Source organism: Choloepus didactylus, chromosome 14 (genome assembly GCF_015220235.1).
Source record: "Choloepus didactylus isolate mChoDid1 chromosome 14, mChoDid1.pri, whole genome shotgun sequence".
Taxonomy (NCBI): Eukaryota; Metazoa; Chordata; class Mammalia; order Pilosa; family Megalonychidae; genus Choloepus; species Choloepus didactylus.
Genome location: NC_051320.1, coordinates 24,493,754 through 24,520,440, shown reverse-complemented (window position 1 = coordinate 24,520,440; position 26,687 = coordinate 24,493,754). Strand labels below are relative to the sequence as shown.

The 26,687-nt window shown below is 37.1% G+C and overlaps 1 protein-coding gene across 3 annotated transcripts in view; it reads right to left on the bottom strand.

Annotated features, from left to right (window-relative positions):
- PREX2 (phosphatidylinositol-3,4,5-trisphosphate dependent Rac exchange factor 2) overlaps positions 1-26,687 on the bottom strand; it is a 332,829-nt gene that overhangs the window by 156,341 nt on the left and 149,801 nt on the right. For all 3 annotated transcript variants that reach the window (XR_005211591.1, XR_005211590.1, XM_037802580.1), the window contains exons 19-21: positions 15,046-15,131; positions 9,782-9,918; positions 1,659-1,776 (exon numbers count right to left, since the gene is read on the bottom strand). Coding sequence is in view for 1 of the 3 variants with exons in the window: in XM_037802580.1 (XP_037658508.1) it covers positions 1,659-1,776; positions 9,782-9,918; positions 15,046-15,131 (341 nt within the window). In the remaining 2 variants the exon portion in view is untranslated. The remainder of the gene's footprint in view (positions 1-1,658; positions 1,777-9,781; positions 9,919-15,045; positions 15,132-26,687) is intronic.

Below are 26,687 nucleotides of genomic sequence, written 5' to 3'. Positions count from 1 at the left end.
AACAAGAAGAAATAACAATCATAAATGTTTATGCACCCAATCGTGGTGCCACAAAATACATGTGACAAACACTAGCAAAACTAAAGGAAGCAATGGATGTTTCTGCAATAATTGTGGGAGACTTCAATACATTACTCTTTCCTATAGATGGATCAACCAGACAGAAGACCAATAAGGAAAATGAAAACCTAAACAATCTGATAAATAAATTGGATTTAACAGACATATATAGAACATTACATCCCAAATCACCAGGATACACATTCTTCTCCAGTGATCACAGAACTTTCTCCAGAAAAGATCATATGCTGGGACATAAAACAAGCCTCAATAAATTTAAAAAAATTGAAATTATTCAAGGCACATTCTCTGACCACAATGGAATACAATTAGAAGTCAATAACCATCAGAGACTTAGAAAATTCACAAACACCGGGAGCTTAAAAATGAGGGGGAGATGAAAACATTCCCAGATAATCAAAAGCTGAGGGACTTCATCACCAGTAGATCAGTCCTATAAGAAATGCTAAAGGGAATTGTGCAGGCTGAAAGGAAGGCACACTAAACAATTGACTGAAACCACAGGAAGAAATAAAGATTTCCAGTAAAGATCACATGGTAAATATAAATACCAATACTACTGTATTTTTGATTTGTAACGCCACTATTTACTTCCTACAGGATCTAAAATATATAAAGTGTACTGATAAATCAGTGGTTTTGGACTCAATGTAAAATATGTAATTTTTGACAAGAACTACATAAAAGTGGGGGAATGGAGGAGTACAGGAACATAGTTTATGTGTCCTATTTAAGTTAAGTTGGTATCAAAGAAAACAAGATTGTTATAGATTTAGGATGTTCAATTTAAGCCCCACGGTAAACACAAAGAAAGTAACAGAGAATATGATCACAGAGATGAAAAGTAGAGTATAGGTTACGAGAATTGGGGGAAGGGGCAAGGGGGAGTTAATAAATAAGAAATGAGTGTAGGGTTTCTGTTTGGGGTGAAGGGAAATTTCTAGTAATGGATGGTGGGAAGGTGATGGCATTGCAACATTGTGAATGTGATTAATCCCACTAAATGGAATGCTTGGGAGGAGTTGGAATGGGAAGATTTATGTTGTATATATGTTTCCACATATGAAAAAAAAAGTCTAAAGAGATAATGACAATTAAATGCCATAGATGATCCTGGATGAGATCTAAGAACAGAGGAGAAAAGGCTCAAAAGGACACAATTGGGACCTAAGAAAAAATGAAATACAGAATGTAAGCTTTATATCAACATTAAATTTCTTGAACTTCTTAACTATACTTAATGGGATTACATAAATGAATATTTTTGTTCACAGAAAATGTATATGTGAATTATACTATTTGTTCAAGGATGTGTGCAACTTGCTCTCTAATTTTCAGAAGACAGAGCAATAGATGATGGATGACAGATAGGCAGGGAGGGAGGGAAAGAAAGAAATGGTAAAGTGACAAAATATTAAAGTTGGTAGATCTGGGTATTGGTGGAGGGGGGATGGGGTATGCTGGAGTTCTGTGTGTGTGGTTTGTATTATTTTTTCAACTGTTCCTGTAAGTTTGAATTTATTTCAAAATAAAAAGTAAAAAAAAAAAAAAGCAAATGAGAAAAAGAAGGAGCCCACCTTCTACTTTGCAGTCAAAAGCATCTCCTGCTTCATCTCCTGGGGGTTTGGAGTTGGATTTTTGAAGGTCTTCTTGAGCACTTTCGATGCTGTTATAAACCCATTGTATGGAATCTTGCTGGAAACGAGTGGAGAGAAAAGTTTCAGATGTATTAGTGCTTCCTGAAATGCATATCCATTACACAAACCTGCTTCCAAAGAAGACTTGACTCTATCATTTATTTTTCTAGGTGTTTTTAAAAGAATAATGTTAGAAACAGACAGAAAATCATTATCAAAATCTAAGAGAAAGTCAGACAATGATACTGTTTAATTAAGGATTAATTTTTTAATCCTTTTTTATTGTAGAATATAACATATATACACAGAAGTGATAACTTTCCAAATGTAATTTAATAAGTAGCTAGAGGGCAATTTTCAAAGAATATTGTGGGTTACAGTTCCACAGTTTCAGTTATTTCTTTATTGTGAGATATAACAAATATGCAAAAAAGTAATATCTTTCAAAGTATATACTGAGAAGTAGAATTGCTGGATTGTAGGGTAGTTCAATATCTAGCTTTCAAGGAAACCACGGAACTGTCTTCCACAGAGGCTCTACCATTATGCATTCCCACCAGCAATGAATAAGAGTTCAAATTTCTCCACATCCTCTCTAGCATTTAATGTCTCCTATTTGTTTAATGGCAGCCATTCTTATTGGTGTGAGTTGGTATCTCATTGTGAGAATTATATTTCCCTAATAGCTAGTGAAGACGAACAATTTTTCATGTTTTTTTAGCCATTTGTATTTCCTCTTCAGAAAAATACCTTTTCATATCTTTTGCCCATTTTATATTTGGGCTGTTTATACCATTGTTGTTGAGTTGTAGGATTTCATTATATATGAAGGATATCAGTCTCATTAAATATACGGTTTCCAAATATTTTCTCCCATTGAGTTGGTTGCCTCTTCACCTTTCTGACAAAGTTTTTTGAGGTACCAAAGCTTTTGATTTTGAGGCGTTCTCATTTATTTAGTTTTTCTTTTGTTGCTTGTGCTTTGGGTGTAAGGTCTAAGAAGCTACTACCTACTACTAGATCCTGAAGATGTTTCCCTATATTATCTTCTAAGAGTTTTATTGTACAGTCTCTTACGTGAAGGTCTTTGATCCACTTGGAGTTAATTTTTGTAGAGGGTGTGAGGTAGGGGACCTCTTTCATTCTTTTTGTTATGGCTATCCAGTTCTCCCAGACCCATTTGTTGAAGAGACTGTTCTCTTCCAATTCTGTGGATTTGGGGACCTTATAAAAAATCAGTTGTCCATATATCTGAGGGTCTATTTCTGAACTCTCAATTCGATTCCATTGACCAATATGTCTATCTTTGTGCCAATACCATGCTGTTTTGACCACTGTGGCTTTATAGTAAGCTTCAAAGTCTGGGAGTGTAAGTCCTCCCACTTTGTTCTTCTTTTTTAGGATGCTTTGGCTATTTGAGGCCCCTTTCCCTTCCAAATAAATTTGATAACTAACTTTCCCAAGTCTGCAAAGTACGTTGATAGAATTTGGATTGGGATTGCATTGAATACATAGAATTGTATTGGGTAGAATTGTCATCTTAACGACATTTAGTCTACCTATCCATGAGCACAGAATATATTTCCACCTATTTAGGTCCTTTTTCATTTCTTTTAGTAAAATTTTGTAATTTTCTGTGTAGAGGTCTTTTATGTCCTTGGTTAAGTTATTCCTAGGTACTTGTGTTTTTTAGTTGCTATTGTGAGTGGAATTTTGACTGCCTCTTCAGTTACGTCATTACTAGCATATAGGAACATTACTGACTTATGTGCATTAATCTTATATCCTGCCACTCTGCTGAATTTTTTTTACTAGCTCAAGTAGCTTGGTCATCAAATTCTTAGGATTTTCCAAATATAAGATTACATCATCTGCAAATACGGACAATTTTACTTCTTCCTTTGTAATTTAGATACCTTTTTACTTCTTTGTCTTGGTGAATTGCTCTGGCTAGAATTTCCAGCACAATGTTGAATAATAGAGGGACAGTGGGCACCCTTATCTGATTTCTGATCTTAGGGTAAAGGCTTTCAACCTCTTACCATTGAGTACTATACTGGCTGTGGGTATTTCATATATGCCCCTTATCATATTGAGGAAGTTTCCCCCAATTCCTACCTTTTGAACTGTTTTTTATCAAAAATGGATGTTGAATTTTGTCACATGCTTTTTCAGCGTCTATCAAGATGATCATTTGATTTTTCCCTGTCGATCTGTTAATGTGTTGGATTACATTTATTGATTTTCTTATAGTGAACCACCCTAGCATGCCAGAAACGAAACCCTCTTGGTTGTGGTGCATAGTTCTTTTACGGTGCCCTGGAATTCGATTTGCAAACATTTTCTTAAGGATTTTTGTATCTATATTCATTAGGGAGATTGGTCTACACTTGTCCTTTTTTTGTAGTACCTTTATCTGGTTTTGGTATCAGAGTAATATTAGTCTCATAAAACAAGTTAGGTAGTGTTCCTTTTTCCTCAATTTTTTGAAAGAGTTTGAACAGTAATGGCATCAATTCTTTTTGGAAAGTTTGGTAAAATTTCCCTGTGAAGCCATCTGGCCCTGGGCTGTTATTTGTAGGTAGATTTTTGATGACTGACTGGATCTCTTAGTTTGTGATTGGTTTGTGAGGTCTTCTGTTTCTTCTTTGGTCAGTTTAGGTTATTCATATGTTTCCAGGAAATTGTCCATTTCCTCTAAATTGTCTAGCTTGTTAGCATACAGTTGTTCATAGTATCCTCTTACGATTTTTTAAAAAATTTCTTCAGGATCCGTAGTAATTATCCCCTTCTCGTTTCTGATTCTGTTTATTTGGGACTTCTCTCTTTTTTACTTTGTCAGTCTACGTAAGGGCCTGTCAATCTTGTTGATCTTCTTAAAGAACCAACTTTTGGTTTATTTATTCTATTGTTTTTTTGTTCTCCAGCTCATTTATTTCTGCTTTAATCTTTGTTGGTTCTTTTCTTCTACTTACTTTAAGGTTAGTCTGCTGATCATTCTCTAACCTCTTCAGTTGTTCAGTTAGGTCATTGGTTCTTGCTCTTTCTTGCTTTTTGATATATGCATCTAGAGCTAAAATTTCCCTCTCAGGACTGCCTTCACTGCATCCCACAGGTTTTGATATGTTGTGTTCTCATTTTCATTTGTTGGTAGATATTTACCAGTTTCTCTTGCAATTTCTTTCTGACCCACTGGTTGTTTAGGAGTATGTTGTTTAACCTCCATATATTTGTGAAAGGTCTGGTTCTTTGGTGGTTGTTGATTTCTAGTTGCATTTAATTGTGGTCAGAAAATGGGCTTTGAATAATTTCAGTCTTTTTAAATATATTAAGACTTGTTTTGTGCCCCAGAATATGATCTATCTTGGAGAAAGTTCCATGGACACTAGAGAATAATGTATATCCTGGTGCTTTGTGATGTAATGATCTATATGTGTCTGTTAAGTCCAATTCATTTATCATGTTGTTTAGGTTCTCAGTTTCCTTATTGGTCCTCTGTCTAGTTGTTCTCTCTCTAGAAGACAGTGGTTTATTGAAGTCTCTCACTATTATTGTAGATGTGTCTATTGCTCCCTTCAGTTTAGCCAATGTTTGTCTCATGTATTTTGGAGCTCCTTGATTGGGTGCATAAACATTTATGACTGTTATTTCTTCTTGGTGATTTGTCCCTTTTATTAATATATAGTACCCTTATTTGTCTCTTACGAGATCTCTGCATTTACAGTCTATTTTGACCAATATTAGCATAGTTACCCCAGCTTTCTTTTGGTTGCAGCTTGCATAAAATATTTTTTTCCATCTTTTCACTTTCAGTCTCTTTGTATCACAAGATCTGATTCTCTTGTAAATAGCATATCGATGGGTCATACTTTTTAATCCATTCTCTGTGTCTGTATCTTTTAATTGGAGAGTTTAATCCATTCACATTCAAAGTTCTTACTGTGAAGAGATTTCTTGAGCCAGTCATCTTATCCTTTCATTTTCAGTTGTTAGATCTATTTTTTTCCCTCTCTCTCTTTTTTTTCCCTTTAAGTTACTCTTACTAATATTCTTCAGTTCTATGCTCTTCTCCAATCCTCTCCCTCCTTCCTTTTTTTCTCAGCTGGTAGAGCTCCCTTTAGTATTTCTTGCAGGGTAGATCTCTTGTTAACAAAGTCTCTCAGCATTTGTGTGCCTATGAAAATTTTAAGTTCTCCCTCAATTTTGAAGAAGAGTTTAGCTGGATAAAGAATTCTTGGCTGGCACCTTTTCTGTTTCAGAAACTGAAATATGTCATACCACTGCCTTCTTGCCTCCATCGTGCCTGCTGAGTAGTCAGTACTTAGTCTTATGTTGTTACCCTTGTATGTGGTGAATCGCTTCTCTCATGCTGCTCTCAGAACTTTCTCCTTCACTTCAGCATTTGACAATCTAATCAGTATATATCTTGGAGTATGTTTATCTGGATTTATTCTATTTGGAGGTTGTTTGGCATCTTTGATTTACATATTTATGTCATTAAAAAGGGTTGGGAAGTTTTCCTCAACTATGTCTTGAAACAGTCCTCCTAGCCCTTTACCCTTCTCGTCTCCTTCTGGACACCAATGATTCTTATATTTGCTCGCCTCATGTTGTACATCATTACTCTGAACTCCATTTCAATTTTTTTTCTTTTTTCCACCATTTGTTCTCTTGTACATTCAAATTTGATTGCCCTATCTTCTAGCTCACCTATTCTTTCTTCTGCCTCTTCAAATGTACTGTTGTGTGTCTCTAGTATATTTTTAATTTGATCCACAGTGTCTTTTATTTACATAAGGCCTGTTATTTTTTTATTCACTCTTTCAAATTCTTCTTTATGGTCTTCTAGAGTATTCTTGATCTTCTTTATATCTTTAGCCATATTGCTGAAGTTGTTCTGGAGATTTGTTTATACTTCTTAATTAATTGCTCCAAATTTTGTGTCTCTTCTGGCTTTTTGATTTGTTCATTTGTCTTGTCCATATCTTCCAGATTCTTCAGGTGGCTTTGTGATTTTCTGTTGGCTTCAGGGCATTTGCTTATCTTGATAAGGTTATTTTGGGAAATGTAGGATTATTTGAGCATTTATATATAATTTGGGAACGCTTCAGCTTGCTGGAGTGCAGTTCCCCAGTCCTACCACCAGGTGGCGCTCTCAAGTCAGTCTTCCGTGAACTTCTCTCGATTGGTGGGCAGGATCTAGACCAGCGGGGAACCAGTGCACCAGTTGTCCGTGTGCTCTAGGGACTGCCTGCCCTGGGGCTGTGATGTGGGCCCTGAGCAGTTAGGCAGGAGTCCACGCAAATGCACCCTGGAGATCGAACATGTCCCGCTTGCTATATGCAGTGTGCCCGTGAGTCTCTGGAGTGTGGGAAGAGCTTCTGATCATCACATGGCACCCTCTCCTTTCCCTGCTTCTTGCTGGTGCTCCCCACCTCACGGACTTCAGTGGATTCCCTCATGGGAGCTCCCAGTCATCTGGCTGTGGAGAATCTCTTCTCAAGCTAACTGCCAAGGTAAGTGCACAGGCATGGAGAGCCGCTGCTCACTCCCTTGTCCTGTGGTGGTCTCGCTACTGCCAGCCCTGGAAGGTGGATCCAGCCAGAACAAACTCACCTGGTCCCTCGAGCTGCATTCACTCGCATTTTTGTCAATGTCCCCTCCATGTACTGTGGGAGACCCCCTATGCCAGTCACACCCTGAAACTGTGGTCCTGGGCATCCTCCTGCCCTCTCTAGTTGCTTTCACGGAAGAGAAGCCCATTCTGCTTCACCTGCTCCACCATCTTCCTGAAGGTCTTGTTTAACTAATTTTAAGCTTAAAATTTTATCTTCCAAATGCAACTTTTAAAATAAGATGTACCTCCCAACTATCTTATTTAAATGCCTCAAATATACCTCAAGACGAATTATAAATTATACTTAAAAATTAATGTCTGTTAGATGGACATTTTTCTGACAGAATAATTATCTGTGATTGTACAGACCATTTAAATGATCACCTTAAAGTTGTGTTTATTTTAATATATTGATGCTTTCTTGAATCACAACAATATGAAAATTTGAAAAACATCTTTCTTCTCTTTGGGTTCCCAAGTCATTATATCTTTTAATCCTCCCATATATAAATCAGCCTGTATTAAATAGAAACAGCAATTCCAGTCTTATTTGGAGAAACAAAAGGAATAAGGAAGCTACCAAGTAAATGCTTCAGGGTTGCATTACTTTAAAGTTTATACTTTTCCTAGACAAGATAATAAATTTAACTGCATTATTGGAGTATGGTATTATGTGTGTTATCCATTTTTCTCTTGCAGTAGCTTCAAAATTGTGTTTTATTATTGTATTCCTATAAATCATTAAAAAGCTTGTTAACATTTTATCATTCAATTACATTGCAGCCATCTGTTGTGGCCTCCAATGAATCACACCTCCTAGTATCCACTCTTTGGTTCCTTCCCACACTGACTCTGGGCTTGGCCACATGACTTGCTTTGTCAAATGGAATATTAGCAAGCATGATGCATGTGAGGATTTATCCATTGTAATGTTCCCTCTTGAACTCCAGCCACTGTGCAGAAAGAAACTCCACACCACCCTGCTAGAGCCTGGGAAGGGAGGCCACAAGAAGGGGCTGTGGAGAACAAGATGCTACGGGGAACTCCTAGGAGGCCACCACAGGGAAAACCGACCAGCCCACTCAGGTCCCAGCAGAGGCAGCCACGTCAGTGACCTCCATGGGAACCACCAACCAGTCAACCCTCAGAATCAAGAGAAATAATCAATCATCAATCAACTGTTTTAAGTCACTAAGTTTTGGGGTTGTTCATTCTGCAGCAATGGATAACTGATACAATGTGTTATTCATGTAGTGTATTTTTCTGTCCATTTAATGCTTTTGTTATGTCTTCTGCCTACCTGCCTTTCACTCCTTTCAATGATCAACACCTCCTCAAGAAGGCAGGCAGGGAAAATGGAAAGGAATAAAACTCAAATCATTTTGGCTACTTATTAAAATTCTGACAGAATGGGAAAGGTTTGATATTTCAGAAGTGTCTTATTTTTTTAATTTATTCAAAAATAAAGTTCAACAAATATTTATTAAGCTACTGTCAACCAGAATAATCTGTGTGTCCACATGTGAATTTCAATTTGCTATGCTAGTTTTGACCTTATTAGTAAGCAAAGTTGATCAGCTGTTTTCTTGTAGGTTCCATATTTCACAGGACATCAGTCTCAGCCTATGACACAAACTCACAGTTTCAAATCCAGAAAAGAGTACTTCACCATTCATGACAGAAAAATCGCAACGTCTCTCCTTCAAAGTTTCTTCACATTTAGTTAATTACACAGAGGACTTTCTCTTACAGTCTCACTGTTACTTCATACATTAATAAGCTCTGAATATGAATTAGGATTGTAATTTTGTTTTTTCAATGGCACTTGAAATTTTGATCAAAGGATAGTGTTTAAAATTTTATGCAATTGCAAGTGCATTTTGGTATTTTCTTTTAAAAGTGAAATCCATTTACCTAAATATATGTAACCAAAATTCAATCACAGACCCTATAACAGTTAGAATTTTTACTCTTTCACTGTAATCTTGCAATAAAAAATATAAGCATTTATAATCAATACAGACACAATAATCATTAAATATTATAAAGCAATTAAAAAGGTCAAGGAAACAGTTCAAAGTTTTCAATTTCATTTGATAAACCGTTAACCTTTGAAAATTCTTATTACAAAAGGAAGGAAGGAAGGGAAGAAGGGAGGGAGGAAGGGAGAAAGAAAGACCCCAGAAGCCTTTTTAAATAGGTGTAACACTGTTACAATACCATGTAATCCTTTAAACACAAGCAATCACAATTATGCAGATAAAATTATCATTATGAGATTTACAATACTGCTTTTAGATGTGAGCTTAGACTTGGAAACCACACTCATCTTTGGCACTCCCCTATGTTCTCCCCTGGGTCCCCTAAGGAAGTGTTCTGCTGGATCCATGCAGCGGTCGGACAGGACTCGAGTGGAAGGGCGGCCTTACGGGGAAGGGCAGTTTACCTTCATTGGCCGCCTGTATTTCCTGCAGGCAGTCACGTGGGCAATGACACTGGCGTGTGTCTCTTTGCTGACGTTGATTCCATTTACCTTGATAATACACTGTCCAGGGTGAAGACCTGCTGCTGCAGCCACAGTTCCTTTAAACATAAATGGGTAAATTGCTAAAATCTAATTTCAGAGTGTGCTTTTAACTTGCCATTCAAACTGTGATTAACAGAATATTTTCCCACCTCTCTAAGAATCAGTTTTGAAAGAATATTGCAAAGTGACCAATACAGTGTTAATGAGTTATTTTTCCTTTCAAATGTCTCATCAATCTAACTTTCTAAAGATATATATTTAAGGGCAAAATTAGAAAGCCAGAAACTTATACTTTATTTAATTATCTTTATTCTACGAACTCTCTAAATATTGAAATAGTATTCACCTGTTTTTTTAAAAATGCCAACAACATAATATACACATAAAAAAGAAATTCTTAAGGAAAAGAAATCAAGTCTCTTAGCAATTACAAACAAGCTGGATTTGCTAAGAAAAATAAGAGTTAAGAATATATACAAAGTGTCAGTAGAGAATTTGTAGAGAATATCATTAACCTGATAATATACAACCACCCACTTTGTTTGTTTGGATAGATACTATCTATGGATTAAGAACTTCAGAAGCTTCTAATCATTGTTATCTGATTTTCTGAGCAAATTAACATATTCAAAGCATGATTAATAAATATAATAAAATAATTAATGCCAATAAGTGATTGTAAAACTTATAAATATGTTAGAAGAGCTTTCCTTTTTAAGAAGTGTTTCCTATAAAGGAAGTATTTTAAATCATTTAGAAAATCATTTATCTTCAAGATGACAATTGATGTTTTTTTCTAGATAGCCACTCAAATTCAGTCCCAGAAATATCAAGTAGGTTTTCTGGATTGAACTGAGTCTTGGGACATTCTCAGAATACCAGCCTAAAAAAAAAGCATTGAAGCAGGAAATTCCCTGGCCACGAGGGAGCTGCTAGTGGGAGTGGGGTGAAAGAGATCAAGGTGGAGGTGTAAGCAGAGCCAGACTATGACATCTTCATGGGCCATGTCTAGGAGCTTGAACCTTACCATGGATGTACGATGAACATTCTGAAGAATTATAATTCAGAGTTTAAGTCAAAAGCCTAAATCACCAATAAACATCTACTGTAATTTTCCAGGCTGGCACTAAGGTAGCATTAGTGATAAAGGGAAGAACCAGATCAAGTATTTGAGGTTTGGTGACTTAAGTTTATGGAGAGGCTAAAATACAGGATGATGCCTGTGCCTGAATTTAGTGACTAAGCAGATGAAGTCATTTAAACATTTAAACAGAGAAGAGACACAGTAAAGAGGTTTGAGAGCATAGATGGAAAGCTCAGGTTGGGATAATACTGACGATTAAGGTGCTGCAGGGACATTTGGATGGATATGATTGGTAAACAATTAGATATCTCAAGAAAGAGATGTGGACTGGAAACAGACATTTAGAAAGCACCAACAGAGAGGATTAATAAGATTGTTTTTGGAGAGTAAGTAGGCTGAGAAGGGAAGAGAGCACCAATAGCAAAGGGGCCAATAGATGAAGAGAAGCCAGTAGAGGAAGAGTCGGAGAAAAACCTGAAAACTGCCTTCCTGGAAATCAAGAGGTAAGGGGCTTAATATCAGATAAGGGCTTATTATCCAGAACATATAAAGAACTGCTGCAACACAAGAACAAAAAAGACAAACAACCGAATTTTAAAAATAGGCAAAGGACTTGAATAGGAAATTTTCCAAAGATGATACATACATGGCCAATAAGTATGTGAAAAGATGTTCAACATCATTAGTCATTAGGGAAATGCAAATCAGAACCACAATGAGATGCTACTTCACACCAACAAGGATGGCTATTATATATCAAAAAAGGCAAAACAACAAATGTTGGACAAGATGCAGTGAAATTAGAACTCCTAATGCACTGCTGGTGGGAATCTAAAACGGTGCCACTGTGTTAATCAGCATGGAGGTTCCTCAAAAAGTTAAAAGCTGGCAATTCTGCTTCTAGGTAAATACCCAAAGATCCAAATAGATACTTGTACAGCAGTGTTTACAGCAGTATTATTGACAATAGCCAAAGGATGGAAACAACCCAAGTGTTCATCAACAAATGAATAAATAACATGTGGTACATATACACAGTGGATCATTATTTGGCTTTAAGAAAAAATGAACCTCTGAGACATGCTGCAATGTAGAAGACCTTTGAAAACAGTATGCTCAGTGAAATAAGTAAGACACATAAGGACAAATATTGTATGATGTCACTTAAAAGAAATATTTAGTAATTGCAAATTCACAGACACATAAAGCACACAAGAGGTTACAAGGGGCTGGGGGAGTGGGAAAGAGGGATGTATGTTTGGTGGATATGGAGGGTTTGAAATAAAAGCAAACAAATAAACAAAAGGGAAAATGAAATTAAGAGATGAACATTTTAAGCAAAAGGAAGCAATCACTTTGAACAAATGGCACAGAAAGCTCAATTAAGACAAGGACAAGACAAATCCAATGCCCACTAGATTTTCCAATTATGTTATTGATAGCTTTGCAAGGCAGAATTTGGAGATGTGATGGAGTAAGGGGAGACGGCTACAGCACTGGGCTAATATCTGAATGACACAAATGAAAGTTATTTGGGTGTTATTATTCGAGAGCTCTGCTTCTCAATCTTTGATGTGCATACAAATCACCTGGCAAGCTTGTTAACATGTGATTCTGACTAAGTAATCCCTGGGTGGGGACTGAGATTCTGTAGTTCTAACCAGCCCCCAGGTGGTGCCAGAGATGCTGGTGTGTGGACCACATTTGAAGTACAAGGATCTAGCAGGAAAAACAAGGAGGAGGGAGAGATTTTGAGTTTGCTGTTTTAGTTTAAGAAGAGTTTGTTTCTTTGTTTATTTTCATGGGAAAGAATTGAGCATGTCTACCACCTATACTATAAAAATTTATAAGGAGAAAAGCTTGAAGATTCAGGGAGTGGGATATCTGACAGCACAAAATCTCAGAGGTGCTCAGGGGATTGGATTTTAGCACTTGCAGAGATTAACCTTGAACTCCAGAAAGGAGATCGTTTCCTCTAGGACAGGAGAAAGCTGGTGATGATGACACAGCCAGTGATGCGTATGTGCAGAAAATTGTATGGGACACTAAGGGGTTCAGGCCTGGTAGCCTCACATTGTCTGTGAGGTAGAAAGATGGAAGTTCATCTTTGGAAATAGGGAGCTATTATGAGAAAAAAAACGGGGGCTAATCAGGGACTCTTAAAAAGATGGCAGAATAGAGAGCAAGACCGTGAAGTGGGAAGGTCCTAACTCCATAACCATGTGAGTTTTCTCCACCTATGCAGGAGAAAGAGTTGTGAAGGCGGTTAAATGGATCCAAGGCTGCAGGCAAGCGGGCTGGATGAAGCTGGGGGCAGGGGACAGAAGGCCCTAGCAGTTCTGGAAAGAGTGGCTGAAGTGACCCACCCTGAGGCTGAGCACTGGCTGAGGAGGGCACGACTGACCAGGAGGCCAAGGAGGGTTCCAGAGACTGGAGGTCCTCATGGAGTGTAAAAGAACAACCAAGAAATCAAGATGATAAGAGACAAAAATAAGAGATTGCAGTCAGAAATTGGCATACTGGAATTTTGGATTCCAAAGGTGAAAGCTGCAGTTATTGATAAATTCTAGTGTGTGGCCATGGCAAAGGGTTGAAGAAGGAAAGTGGGAAATAAGTTTCTTTTCCTTACAGTGTAATTACAGCAAACACACACAGAGATCATTTCACTAAATATGCATCTAAAAAAAGAATCACACAAGCATTTCTGTGTTTTACTGCTGAGAAGAAAACAGTAGAATAAACAGACTTACACCTATCCTATTATTAAATTTCAAAAACTTTGCTCTTTAAATGATATTGTAATAGTGAAACAGGTACAACTTAATAGCGGGGGAGGAGGGGTATGGGATGTTTCGGGTGTTTTTCTTTGCCTGTATTTTTATTTTTCTTACTTTGTATGGAGTAACGAAAATGTTCAAAAATTGATTGTGGCGATGAATGCACAACTATATGATGATAGTGTGAACAACAGATTGTAACTTTGGATGACTGCATGGTATGTGAATATATCTCAATGAAATTTTATTTAAAAAAAGGAAAAAAAAGAGATACAACTTGATTCTTTCAAGCTTTGTTATTTTACAGTACTGCTAATGGGAAGTACTGCTTTATTGCCTAGTGAAATGAAAGTTACTTGATGGATCAATATCCCATTTCAGTTTTATAATATTTAATGAATTATAGGAAAAATCTTAAATGTCTATCAACCTGTATGTGTTAAACATCTCAGCAAAAAGACAAGTTTTTAAAATTAGATTCATTTTTACCATATATACAATAATGAAATCAAGTTTTTAATCTAATAAAGAGCTAGCTTGTATGTTCTCGATAATTTTTTTTTAACAAAGCCCCCTCCATATTTTCCTGACTAATGTTGGATGATCATATTAAGATGCTTTATATTTCTTAGTACTGGGAAACATATATGTCCCTTGTTAGATAAACACATGGCTGTTTATACTTATAGGATATTTTTCACAATAAAAGCAAGTTAATTACTAGTTAGCAAAATGAGATCTAACAATTACTCCTTTAAATTAGTACTAGTGTTAATATAAAATAAAATAATACATGATATTAAGAGATGTCAATGGCTTATTTGCCTATCAAATAGAAACAAAATACAAACAAAATTTTGCTCACTGTAATTATTTAATTTAAAATTAATTTTATGGTGAGATATATCCATTGTTTATGGGGTACATGAAGAGATTATATAACTACAAGTTATAACTTGTACAGATCATTTGTAAACCTGAAAACTCACATCTTTTAATTATTAACAACAAAAATGAACTTATTTACAGTCAGAAAGAAATACATTTAGACAACCTTAAAGTCACTTTATTCTTTGATTGGGAGACGTCATTATCTCATTATGAAATTTTTAACACTGGAAACATGGCTTACAATTTTTAAGTTTGAAAACATCCACATTGCTGTTTTAGGAATGTATTACCATTTAGTTAACAGAGTAAAAATATGACCCATGAAAAAATCATTAACAATATGATTTCAGATGTTTGAAACATATTTCTGTTCAGCAAGGAATATCCAAAACATGCTGGAAGGCTATTTACCCTCAAGCCGCATCTCTTACCTCTTCCCACCGCATGCACTACCGATGGGCCAAATCCCCGGATCTGGAATCCAAGTCCATCTGCTGAATCGGGGATTTTCACTGTCCTAAGATCAATCAGAAAATAAGGTAAGATGAATATAAAATGCCATGACTGGTCAAAACAAGAGTCATTCAGACCTTTAACCATTCATCCAATAAATACATATCGAGGTTCTACCATGGCAAAGACTGTGGACAACGCACACTGAGGACACAAGCAGGGGCCCTGCCTTCACAGAGCACCTAGAGACATGCAAAACAGAGTTCCTGAACTGAACGCAGTATCCTGAAAAGAGAACAAGTTCTGGGGTCAGACAAACCTAGCTTGGATTCCTCGTTCTGTCACTTAGTAGTTGGGTATCTTGGATGAGCAACTTTTCTTCTCTGAGCCAGAGTTTCCACAGAAAGATGACAGTGTAAATAATGTGCAGGATGGCAGTGGGGATTAAAAGATATACTACTGGCAAATCACCCTGCACCATGCTAGGAACTGTGTCGGTACTTAATAAAATAGAAGTTTCTCTCATTAATTTATTGTTACAAAAGAAAAAAATCACTGCACCATGAAATTTCCTTGTAAAATTAATAGAAAAGAAAGACAGTTAATACATTTCTGCCTGTTGGGAGCTTTATCAAAGAACAAGAACAAAGCACTAGTTATAAAGAACTGATCTGTCAGACACTACATCAAAATAATTTAAGAATATGATTAACTTTATTATTTATCCAGTGAAATTTTAAAATAATAATACATCAAAAGGTAAAGCTGAATAAGAACAGAAATGTTTTAAATGAACTCATGCTGAAAAGAATATGAGGGGCTGGAGAATGAGAGTAAGCTGTTAAAGCACACGGTGAAGGAGGTCCAATTTGGCAGTAATAAATGAGCTACTCCACAGAAGGGAGGAGAAATCAGATAGCAACAATGAAAAGCAGAGAATGAGAGAGAAGACTGAACATCATAACTATATAAATGAGTATAATAAATTGCAGCACAGAGGAAAGACAAATAAATAAAATGCAATATGTTTTCACGGATAGCCCTTGCTGCCCAAGAAACAAAAGTGTTTTCCAAAAGATGATGAATGAATCATGGTACAAATTTCAGCAGCACTTTAAGGGCATATTAGGGTAAGAAGTTAGGTGCATCAGCACTTATTTTCAGCTTATGAAATAACTATTGGAGGCAGTGTGAGCAAGACTGTGCATTTAACACTTAAGAAAGGCATGTTCTGTATTTAAGTCTGAAGGATGAGGCTGGCACAGCAGTGGCAGGTATTCAATGATAGAAATGTAAATTGTTCTAGGAACCTTGATAATATTATTATAATAAAATGAAGTGATTTGTATATTGGTGGGGTAGAGTCCAGATAACTAATTTACTCTCCATCCCTGGTTAAATACTTTTTGGTGTTCAGGGCTGTAGCCATTTAAACCTTGTTACTACTGTCTGTCAAAAGACACACTTGAAAATGAAAGATAACTGGCTAAGGAAAATAAGAGGGAATAATGCATATTCTGGTGAGCATGAAAAAAAATACAGAGACAGCTCATGCTTCTATGTAATGCAAATGAGAGTTCACTTTTGCCAAAATAACGTAGAACTTTCAGGCCACGATGAATTGTTGTGATTTTCAGATTGTGAGGTATGCATAGTGGTCTCTCAACTCTTTTTTCTGAGAAAAGTCTTTCTAGCCTTATAATATTGCTATGGAAGGCTGAGTCTACTCTAATCTTCAAGAAAACTGCACTTTTCCTAACAAAATTTGTACAAAACACCATGTTATACATTTTGGTCAAAATGTTGGTATTCATCTCATAAAATGGTCTTTGGAGAATAGGTTTTCCTGGTTGAGAACACTACATTGCGTCTTAAAGGGTGAATTAAATTAAAGTGGAACAGAAATGTATCATTTCCAGTAGAAAATAAGGTACTAAGTTATCTACTACATTAAGAAGCTAAAGAACTAAAGCCTTCTGAAAAATTTCTTGATGTTACCAAGTGTAAAATACAGCTAGATTGGAAACAAAACCATGTTGTATTTACCACTGATATTTTTGTCATTTTGCCCCGAAAGAGAAACAGTTAAGTATCAGGATACTGGATAAATTATAAACAGCTATTGTAAGAAAATATGAGGGAGTGATTTATAGGAACAATAAATTAGAATAAGGATATAAAGAAAATGTTATGGATTTCACACAAACTTAAAAAAAAAAAAAGGAAAAATTGAATATTTCATCCTCAAGAAAAGTTGTGAAATACGATATAAAAAATGCTCTTGATGTAATCAAGAAACAATGAAATAAAATAAAATGAGAACCCAGGTAAGAGCATCACAGATAACCTACCAAGCACTCCACTGAGTTCTTCACAAATCTGGATTTACTGAATGTTCTCCGCAGCCCCTGGGCACAGGGCTCTCTTACTGTTCCCATTTTGCTAAGGAGGATGCTGAAACAACCAGCAAGCAAGTGCCTGCAGACCTGGAATCTAAGGTTCCAGACACTGTCTAACAAACACTGAGGGAAGAAGCGGAAACTGGGTTCCAACCCCAGTCATCTAGCATCTAATTTTATGACTATGGCTTTGTCTAAATCTATTTAGGCCTTCTATCTTTTCATCTGTAAAATGAAAGGTTTGAAGTTGATGGCCTCAAAGTCCTCCTCACTGTTGAAATGTCAGTGATCACTGAACCAGAATCTGCAGGTTAAATCAGGGCTAGGAGGGCCATGTAGAGGGCATTTAGTTTTACTAACGATTGTTTTGGAGCATTTCTCATTATTTCTTTCCAGTCTGTTCTGCTTTCAAATATCTTCAAAGTAACGAGAGGTAGGCAGCAAAGTCAGTCTTACCATGCCTCAAGTTTGATGAAGGAACAGTAACATGTCATAACTATGCTGAGAGGAAAGACATTCCTGTGGTGTTTTTGCTGCTCTCTGGCTCAAAGCCTTACTAAAGTAGTTACTGTAATGAGTCACACTCACTCTTTCAGACCACCTGGAAAGTTGCCAGTAGAAGCTAATACAATTTACCTTAATGACTTAACACTGTCAGGAAGAGACTGAAGGGGTAGCCACAGTCTAGCCCATCACATTGAACTTTGGCTCATAAAATAAACAGTGCACCCAGCTATTCCAGAGCCAAAGTCGGTCAAGCTGACTCCTACAGCTTATTGGCCAGGGAACATAACATATTACCCATATTACGTGTGTGTGTGTGTGTGTGTGTGTGTGTGTGTGTGTACACATTTTAAGATAGGAGAGACTACTCCATATTTTAGAAAGTTTCATAGGTAAAATCAGCAACCTTTATGTTTTTGAAGTGATAACTTTTATTTATCTTAAAATTACTGAAGTTGCTTATTACTATTGATAAATAATATACATTTCAAACAATAGCTTTGGTATCATAATAGTACATTAAGAAATTACGCTAAGCACTTATCTGCAGGTTCTCAATTAATTCAAAGTCAATTCAAGGTTAATAACCGTGCTCCAAGTCACCCACATCCAGTAAGATACAGGGCTGGGATTTGAATCCATGCAACCATAAAGTTCATGGTCTTCACCAGAGAGAACCGAGAAAAGAAAAATCCACTACATTTGGGGTCCTGGAAACAAGCCCACAAGGCTCACACAAAATTTTATTTGTTAAGTTTGATGTGTATTTTGTGGATCATCCTCAAATTTTCATACTGTACTTTATAAAAAAATTATTGTTATTTATAAAAGCAACACTATAAATGAACTTACAAATAAACTCATAAAAACCCAGAGACGAATTCTTTAACATTTTATTTGAAATAATTTTAGACTTACAGCAAAGTTGTAAAAAATATTTCAAAGAGTTCCCATTGACCCTTCACCCAGCTGCCCCAATACTATTTGATCTTATGTAACCAAAGGAGAATTTTCAAAACCAAAAAACACACTGAAACAATACTATTGATTAATTATAATCCTTGTTCAAATTGTGCCAGTCTTCCCACTAATGTAAGATTTTTGATCCCAGATCAATTCCAGGATCCCTTTCTACATTTAGTTGTCTTATCTTCTCAGACTCCTCTATCTGCGACAGCTCCTCAGTCTTTCATGAGCTTCAAACTTTTGAAGAATACTAGCCAATTATTTTAGTAGAACATTGCTTCATTTTAGTTTCTCTAATGTTTTTTTCATGGTTAGATTGAGGTTATGCATTTTTGACAAGCATAGCACAGAAGCAATGCCATGTGCTTCTTTTTTTATTGTATCTAAAGTTTTTTATTTTTTTATTTTAATAAATTTTATTTTGAAATAAATTCAATCTTACAGCAACAGTTGCAAGAACAGTACAAACTCCATACACAGAACTCCAGCATACCCCGACCCCCCTCCCCCAATACCCTGATCCACCACTTTTAACATCCTGTCACACCACCGTTTCTTTCTTTCCTTCCCTCTCTCCCTCCCTCCCTCCCTATCTATCATCCATCATCTATTGCTCTGTCCTCTGAACATCTGTGAGCAAGCTGCACATATCTTTGAACAAACAATATAATTCACATATATCTTTCCCATGGACAAGAACATTCTTTTATGCAATCTCATTAAGTGCAGCTAAGAAGATCAAGATATTCAACATTGATATAAAGCTTACATTCTGTATTTCCTTTTTTTTTTTTTCTTGTGTCCCATCTGTGTCCCTTTGAGCCTCCTCTCCTCCATCCTCAGATCCCATCCAGGAGCATCCTTGGCATTTAATTGTCATCTATTTAGACTGTCTTTTTTTTTTTTTCCTTCAATTGTGGAAACATATATAGCCTAAATCTTCCCATTCCACCCCCTCCCTATCATTCCATTAGTGGGATTAATCACATTTAGAATGTTGCAATGCTATCACCTTCCCAACATCCATTTCTAGAAGTTTTCCTTCACCCCAAACAGAAACCCTACTCTCATTTCTTAACTCCCCATTGCCCCTTCCCCCACTTCTTGGAACCCCTACTCTACTTTTCATCTCTATGGTCACATTCTCTGCTACTTTCTTTGTGTTTGGGGCTTAAATTTAACATCTTAAATCTATAACAATCTTGTTTTTCTTTGATACCAACTTAACTTCAATATGACATATAAACTATGTTCCTATGCTCCATCATTCCCCCACCTTTATGTACTTCTTGTCAAAAATTACATATTTTACATTGAGTCCAAAACCACTGATTTATCATTACAGTTTATGTATTGTTTAGCGTTCCTTCCTTTCAGCCTGCTCAACTCCCTTTAGCATTTCTTATAGGATTGATTACTGGTGATGAAGTCCCTCAGCTTTTGATTATCAGGGAATGTTTTCATCTCCCCCTCATTTTTATCCTCCAGATCTTTGTGAATTCTCCAAGTCTCTGATGGTTATTGACTTCTATTTGTACTCCATTGTGGTCAGAGAATGTGCTTTGAACAAATTCATTTTTTTTTTTAATTGAGGCTTGTTTTTATGTCCCAGCATACGGTTCATTCTGGAAAAAGATCCATGATTACAAGAGAAGGATGTGTGTCCCAGTGACCTGGGATGTAACATTCTATATACGTCTGTTAAAATTCTCTCTCTCTCTCTCTCTCCTTTCTTTGTTTCTCTGTCGGTAGGGCTCCCTTTAGTATCTGAAGTTGGGCAGGTCTTTTATTAGTGAAATCTCTCAGCATTTGTTTGTCTGTGAAAAATTTAAGCTCTCCCTCAAATTTGAAGGAGAGTTTTGCTGGATTAAGTATTCTTGGTTGGAAATTTTTCTCTCTCAGAATTTTAAATATGTCATGCCACTGCCTTCTCACCTCCATGGTGGCTGCTGAATAGTCACTACTTAGTCTTATGTTGTTTCCTTTGTATGTTGTGAATTGCTTTTCTCTTGCTGCTTTCAGCACTTGCTCTTTCTCTTCAGTATTTGACAGTCTGATCAGAATATGTTTTAGAGTGGGTTTATTTGGATTTATTCTATTTGGAGTTCTCTGGGCAATTATGCTTTGTGTATTTATATTGTGTAGAAGGTTTGGGAAGTTTTCCCCAACAATTTCTTTGAATACTCCTTCTAGACCTTTACCCTTTTCTTCCCCTTCTGGGACACCAACAAGTCTTAAATTTGGATGTTTTATTTTACCTATCATATCCCTGAGATCCATTTCAATTGTTTCGATTTTTTTTCCCCAGTCTTTCTTTTGTTCTTTCATTTTCTGTTCTGTGGTCCTCAAGGAGGCTGAGTTGTTGTTCAACTTCCTCTAATCTTGTATTATGAGTATCCAGAGTCTTTTTAATTTGGCCTACAGTTTCTTTAATTGCCATAAGATGTTCTATTTTTTTATTTACTCTTGCAATATCTTACTTATAGTCTTCTAGGGTCTTCTTTATGTCTTTTATATCCTGTGCCATGCTCTTCTTCATTTCCTTTATATCCTGTGCCATGCTCTCATTGCCTGTCTGTAGTTCTCTGATTAATTGTGCCAAGTACTGTGTGTCTTCTGATCTTTTGATTTGGGTGTTTCGGTTTGGGTTCTCCATATCGTCTGCTTTTATCATAAGCTTTAAGATTTTCTGTTGTTTTTGGCCTCTTGGCATTTGCTTGACTTGATCTTTAATTTGTCAGAATTGCAGCTTGGTGGCAAACACTTTCTCTAACCAACCAGCAGATGACGTCCATGAGTCACCTATTCCCCTCAAGTCAGCTTTCCCCAACCCTATCAAGTGGTATGTGGGGATCTGATCCCCATGGGGTCTACTCAGTGCACTTAATTTGGGTGTGCTGTTGGTGCCGTCTGCCCCAAATGAGGGGCATGCGTCTGAGCGGTTAGGGAGGAAGGGCAGCTTTAATAATCAAACCTCCCAGGTGTTCCCAGAGATTTAAGGCTGTTCTCTGCTGCTGATCCAAAAGTCCTTGGTATTGGCGTAGGTTCCCTGGGATTTCCGAGTGGTTCCCCATTCCCTGCTGTGCTCTTCCAAGACCTCTGCTGAGGGAGGGAGGGCCATGCCACGTCACAAGTGCGCGCCGGCCTCCAGGGAGGCCCTGGGACACCAGGCTGTGCAGGGGTGTTCCCAGCCTGCTTCAAAGATGGTTGAATGGGACACGTTAACTTCCCCCTTCCGCACTGCTCCACCCTCCCAGCTCCAGGACAATCAGCTGTGGGTGTATTCAAGGCCACTGTCCATGGCCGATATTGTGGTGTGTGAGCAGTGCTGCAGGAAAAGACTCCCTGTCACACTGGTTTCTTGGCGTGGCTCTGTGCTGTGGGTTCAACCCTGGGTAGGAGTGCCCCCACCTGCTGGGGAGATGGCTGAAAATCATGGGTTTTTTCTCCTTTTTAGCCTATAATTCTTTTTTCTTTTTTTTTTTATTAAATTCAGTTTTATTGAAATACATTCACACACCATACAATCATCCATGATATACAATCCACTGTCCACAGTATGATAACATAGTTATGCGTTCATCACCACAGTCTATCTCTGAACATTTTCCTTACATCAGAAAGAACCAGAACAAGAATAAAAAATAAAAGTGAAAAAAAACACCCAAATCATCCCCCCATCCCACCCCATTTGTCCTTTAGTTTTTAATCCCCATTCCTCCACTCATCCATACACTAGATAAAGGGGGTGTGATCCACAAGGTCTTCACAATCACACTGTCACCCCTTGTAATCTACATTATTATATAATTGTCTTCAGGAGTCCAGACTGCTGGGTTGGAGTTTGGTAGTTTCAGGTATTTACTTCTAGCTATTCCAATACATTAAAGCCTAAGAGGTGTTATCTATATAGTGCATAAGAATGTCCACCAGAGTGACCTCTCGACTTCATTTGGAATCTCTCAGCCACTGAAACTATTTTGTCTCATTTTGCATCCCCCTTTTGGTCAAGAAGATACTCTCAGTCCCATGATGCCGGGTCCACACTCATCCCCGGGAGTCATACTCTGCATTGCCAGGGAGATCCACAACCCTGGGAGTCGGGTCCCATGTAGGGGGGAGGGCAGCGAGTCCACCTGTCGAGATGGCTCAGTTAGAGAGAGAGAGGGCCACATCTGAGCAACAAAGAGGCACTCAGGGGGAGACTCTCAGGCACCATTACATACAACTTAAGACTTTCCTTTGTGGTAATGAGCTTCATAAGGGCAAGTCCCATGCTTGAGGGCTCAGCACATCAAACCGCCAGTCCCAATGTCTGTGACAACATACGCTAGGGGATCAGCATCTTAAAGTTTAGAGATAGGCCTTACAATTCAGGGATAGAGTTAACTGCTGTAAGAGCTTACAATCTAGGGACTATTACAATTATTGTGTCTACGTTATAGCCTATAATTCTTGACTCGTGTGAGGAGGTGTGGCCGTGTTCCCCCAGGCTCTGGGGTCTTGTTCTGAATGGAAAGGGCCCCACCCCTTTCCTCTTAGAGAAGATAGACTCCCTAGGGGGAGGGCATTAGCATTTCAATGGTCTCTCTCTGTTTGCGCTATCTCCACCCTTCTCTGAGTCACAGCACTGGGAACTGAAAATGGCTGGGGCTTTCTCCACTGAGCCAAAAAAGAAACAGATAGTCCCCTTCAAACCTAGTCCAGGGTGACCCTCCAGCTCTCCAAGGTCAGTCATCACCCAAAGCCACTGTCTATTTTTTGGGGATTCGCACCTGTAGTGAGCAGTTCACACTCGCTACTTAAAACCCCAGCTGGAGCTCAGCTGAGCTATATTCGCTTGCTGGGAGAGAGCTTCTCTCTGGCACCACGAGGCCTTGCAGCTCGGGCTGTGGGGGAGGGGGTCTCACAACTTGGATCTGCAGGTTTTACTTATAGATTTTATGCTGTGATCTCCGGCATTCCTCCCAATTCAGGTTGGTGGATAATGAGTGGATGGTCTCGTTTGCCTCCCCCCCAACGGTTATTCTGGATCATTCACTAGTTGTTTCTGGTTTTTTTCAGTTGTTCCACGGGAATTAGTTAGCTTCCTCTCCTCTCTATGCCGCCATCTTCACAATCTCCTCTATGTGCTTCTAATCGCATCGTATCTCTGGTGGTAACTTTGATCATGGGTTAAGTCAGGTTTCCCAGCTGTATCCTTACTACTTTTTCCTTATAATTAATTATTTTGGGGGGGGAGATCCTTTGAAATTATGCAAGCATCCTTCTTCCTCACCATACTTTTGGTTACTAATTTTAGCATCCATTGATGAACTCTGCCTGCAACAACTATTACCTGATGCTGATTTTCTATTTCCCTGATTTCATCTTCATATACAAATCAAAATTCAACTGAAAGAACTGTCCCTTCTCCCCCATTTATTTATTCATTCATTTATTTTTATCACATGGACTTATGGAAATTTTTTATTCAATAGTTTATAATCCATTACAATATTTAGTTTGTAACTTAAATTGCAATGGACTCAAATTAAAAGAGCTGAATTATACCACTTATTTTCTTCTGCATTTTTCTTCTATACTTCTCTGTACTGAAAGGTTTCCAAGAAGCATTCATTCATCACTATTCACTCAAAATTAAATGGTACTAAACAGAAAAGGATTACTAAGAGAACCAAGATAAGTTTTCAGCATTTTTCTTTACAGCAAAAACAACTCCTTACTTTCTATTCATTAAAAAAAAAATGTTATAGAATAACTGTGAGCAAAGCATCAAGCCAGGAACTGAGTACAACTCTCTATGCATCATACTATCATTCCTTCTCTTAAAGAAGAAACAACATTGTAGGAGAAACAGACAAAACAACACAGATAAATAAATACAGTAAATACAGTAAAAACAAACAAAAAAATAAACCGAAAAAAAAAAAAAAAAAAAAAACCTCAGAGAGTGAAGGAAGGAGAAATTAATTTTTAATGATCAGGACAGTTCCAGAAAGACTTCACAGAGGAGTTAAAAGGTCTCAGAAAATGGTGGAAGATGTTTTTAAAACAAAGGGAATTTGAAAATTATTTAGGAGGTGGGACTGACAAGCAATGGAAGGAGAGAAGGAGTCAACAACAGCTTTGATGTTTTCTACTTGGCCAACGTGGCACAAGGCAATGCCACCAATCTTAGGGTGAGACACAAGTGCAGGAGATGATGAAGACTGCATAGTACCTACAGAACATCCATGTGGAAACGAACAGCAATAAATTGGTAGTTTCTAGAAATGCTTTTACTCCCAGGAAAAGTTACTCCAGATATAGTGTGTTTGCAATGTTATCATGTATTAATGATAATCCTCAACACTGAGGAAGGTGTGAGGAAATAAGCGCTCTCATACAATAATGGTGGAAGTATAATTATTACTAGTTTTTTAGAGGCCAGGGTGTCAAATACTATAAAATGGTTATTTCCTTTGACTTCTCCTTAGAAAGGAACTACTAATATATGTAAATTAGGATTTAGCCACAAGGATGTTCATCTCAGCATTATTTATAATCATGAAGAGACGAGTCAACCTAAAGTCCAAGAGTAGGGGCCGGTTAAATGAATCACGGTAAACCTGACAAGGGTACAGTAGGCCACCGATGAAAATGATCTGCAGAAGAAATGAGAATGTATCAGAAGTATATGCTTAATATGCTGTTGATTCAAAAAAAAAAGATCGTGAAGTAGAATATAAAACATGATCCCATTTTGTAAATACATAATTGTTTATATGTGTCAATACTTAGAAATAAATGACTGTTAAATTTCAAAAAGCTAATTGTTATTTATGTGTGATATGATTTTAAGAAAAATATATTTAGAAATTCTGTACTAATTTTCCTGTCATGAACATGATTTATTTTCTAATCCTAGATAGCTCTTAGAGATAGGTGATGGTAGATGATAGATGATAGATAGATTAGATAGACACACAGACGGATGGATGGATGGACAGATAGATAGGTGATTTATGGAGGGAAAGACAGATTAGAGACACAGACAGAGAGACAGAGAGAGAAAGTTTTTTTTTTAAGGTATGGACATACTATTAAACATACTCAAGCATGGAGTGTATTTCACCCTTGACCCCATCCCCATCTCAGATAAGCATATAATTATAAAAGGGGTCTAATCAATTCATATCCCCAGAACTTCTTAGAGCTGAACATTGAGGAATCCAGTTCTCTCTTCTCAAGTGCTCTACTAGTTTACTCCACTTGAAGCCAAACCTAACCCAGCTCAGACCAAGAAACTTTGGGCAGCAAAAGGCAAGTGTTATTTCTACTGAAACTACTTGGTTTGAGTTACAAGCCTGTTTTTTTCATAAGCAATGTAGTTTCTCCCATCATCTAAAGACTGGTATTAGTGATAATAATGACTTTTAGTTATTCTAAAAAATGGATGCTTAAATCTAGACATTTACTTATTCTTTTTTTTTTTTAGTCTGCTTTTTTTTTTTTTTAATCTTCATTTTATTGAGATATATTCACATACCATGCAGTCATACAAAACAAATCGTACTTTCGATTGTTTACAGTACCATTACATAGTGGTACATTCATCACCCAAATCAATCCCTGGCACCTTCATTAGCACACACACAAAAATAACAAGAATAATAATTAGAGTGAAAAAGAGCAATTGAAGTAAAAAAGAACACTGGGTACCTTTGTCTGTTTGTTTCCTTCCCCTATTTTTCTACTCATCCATCCAT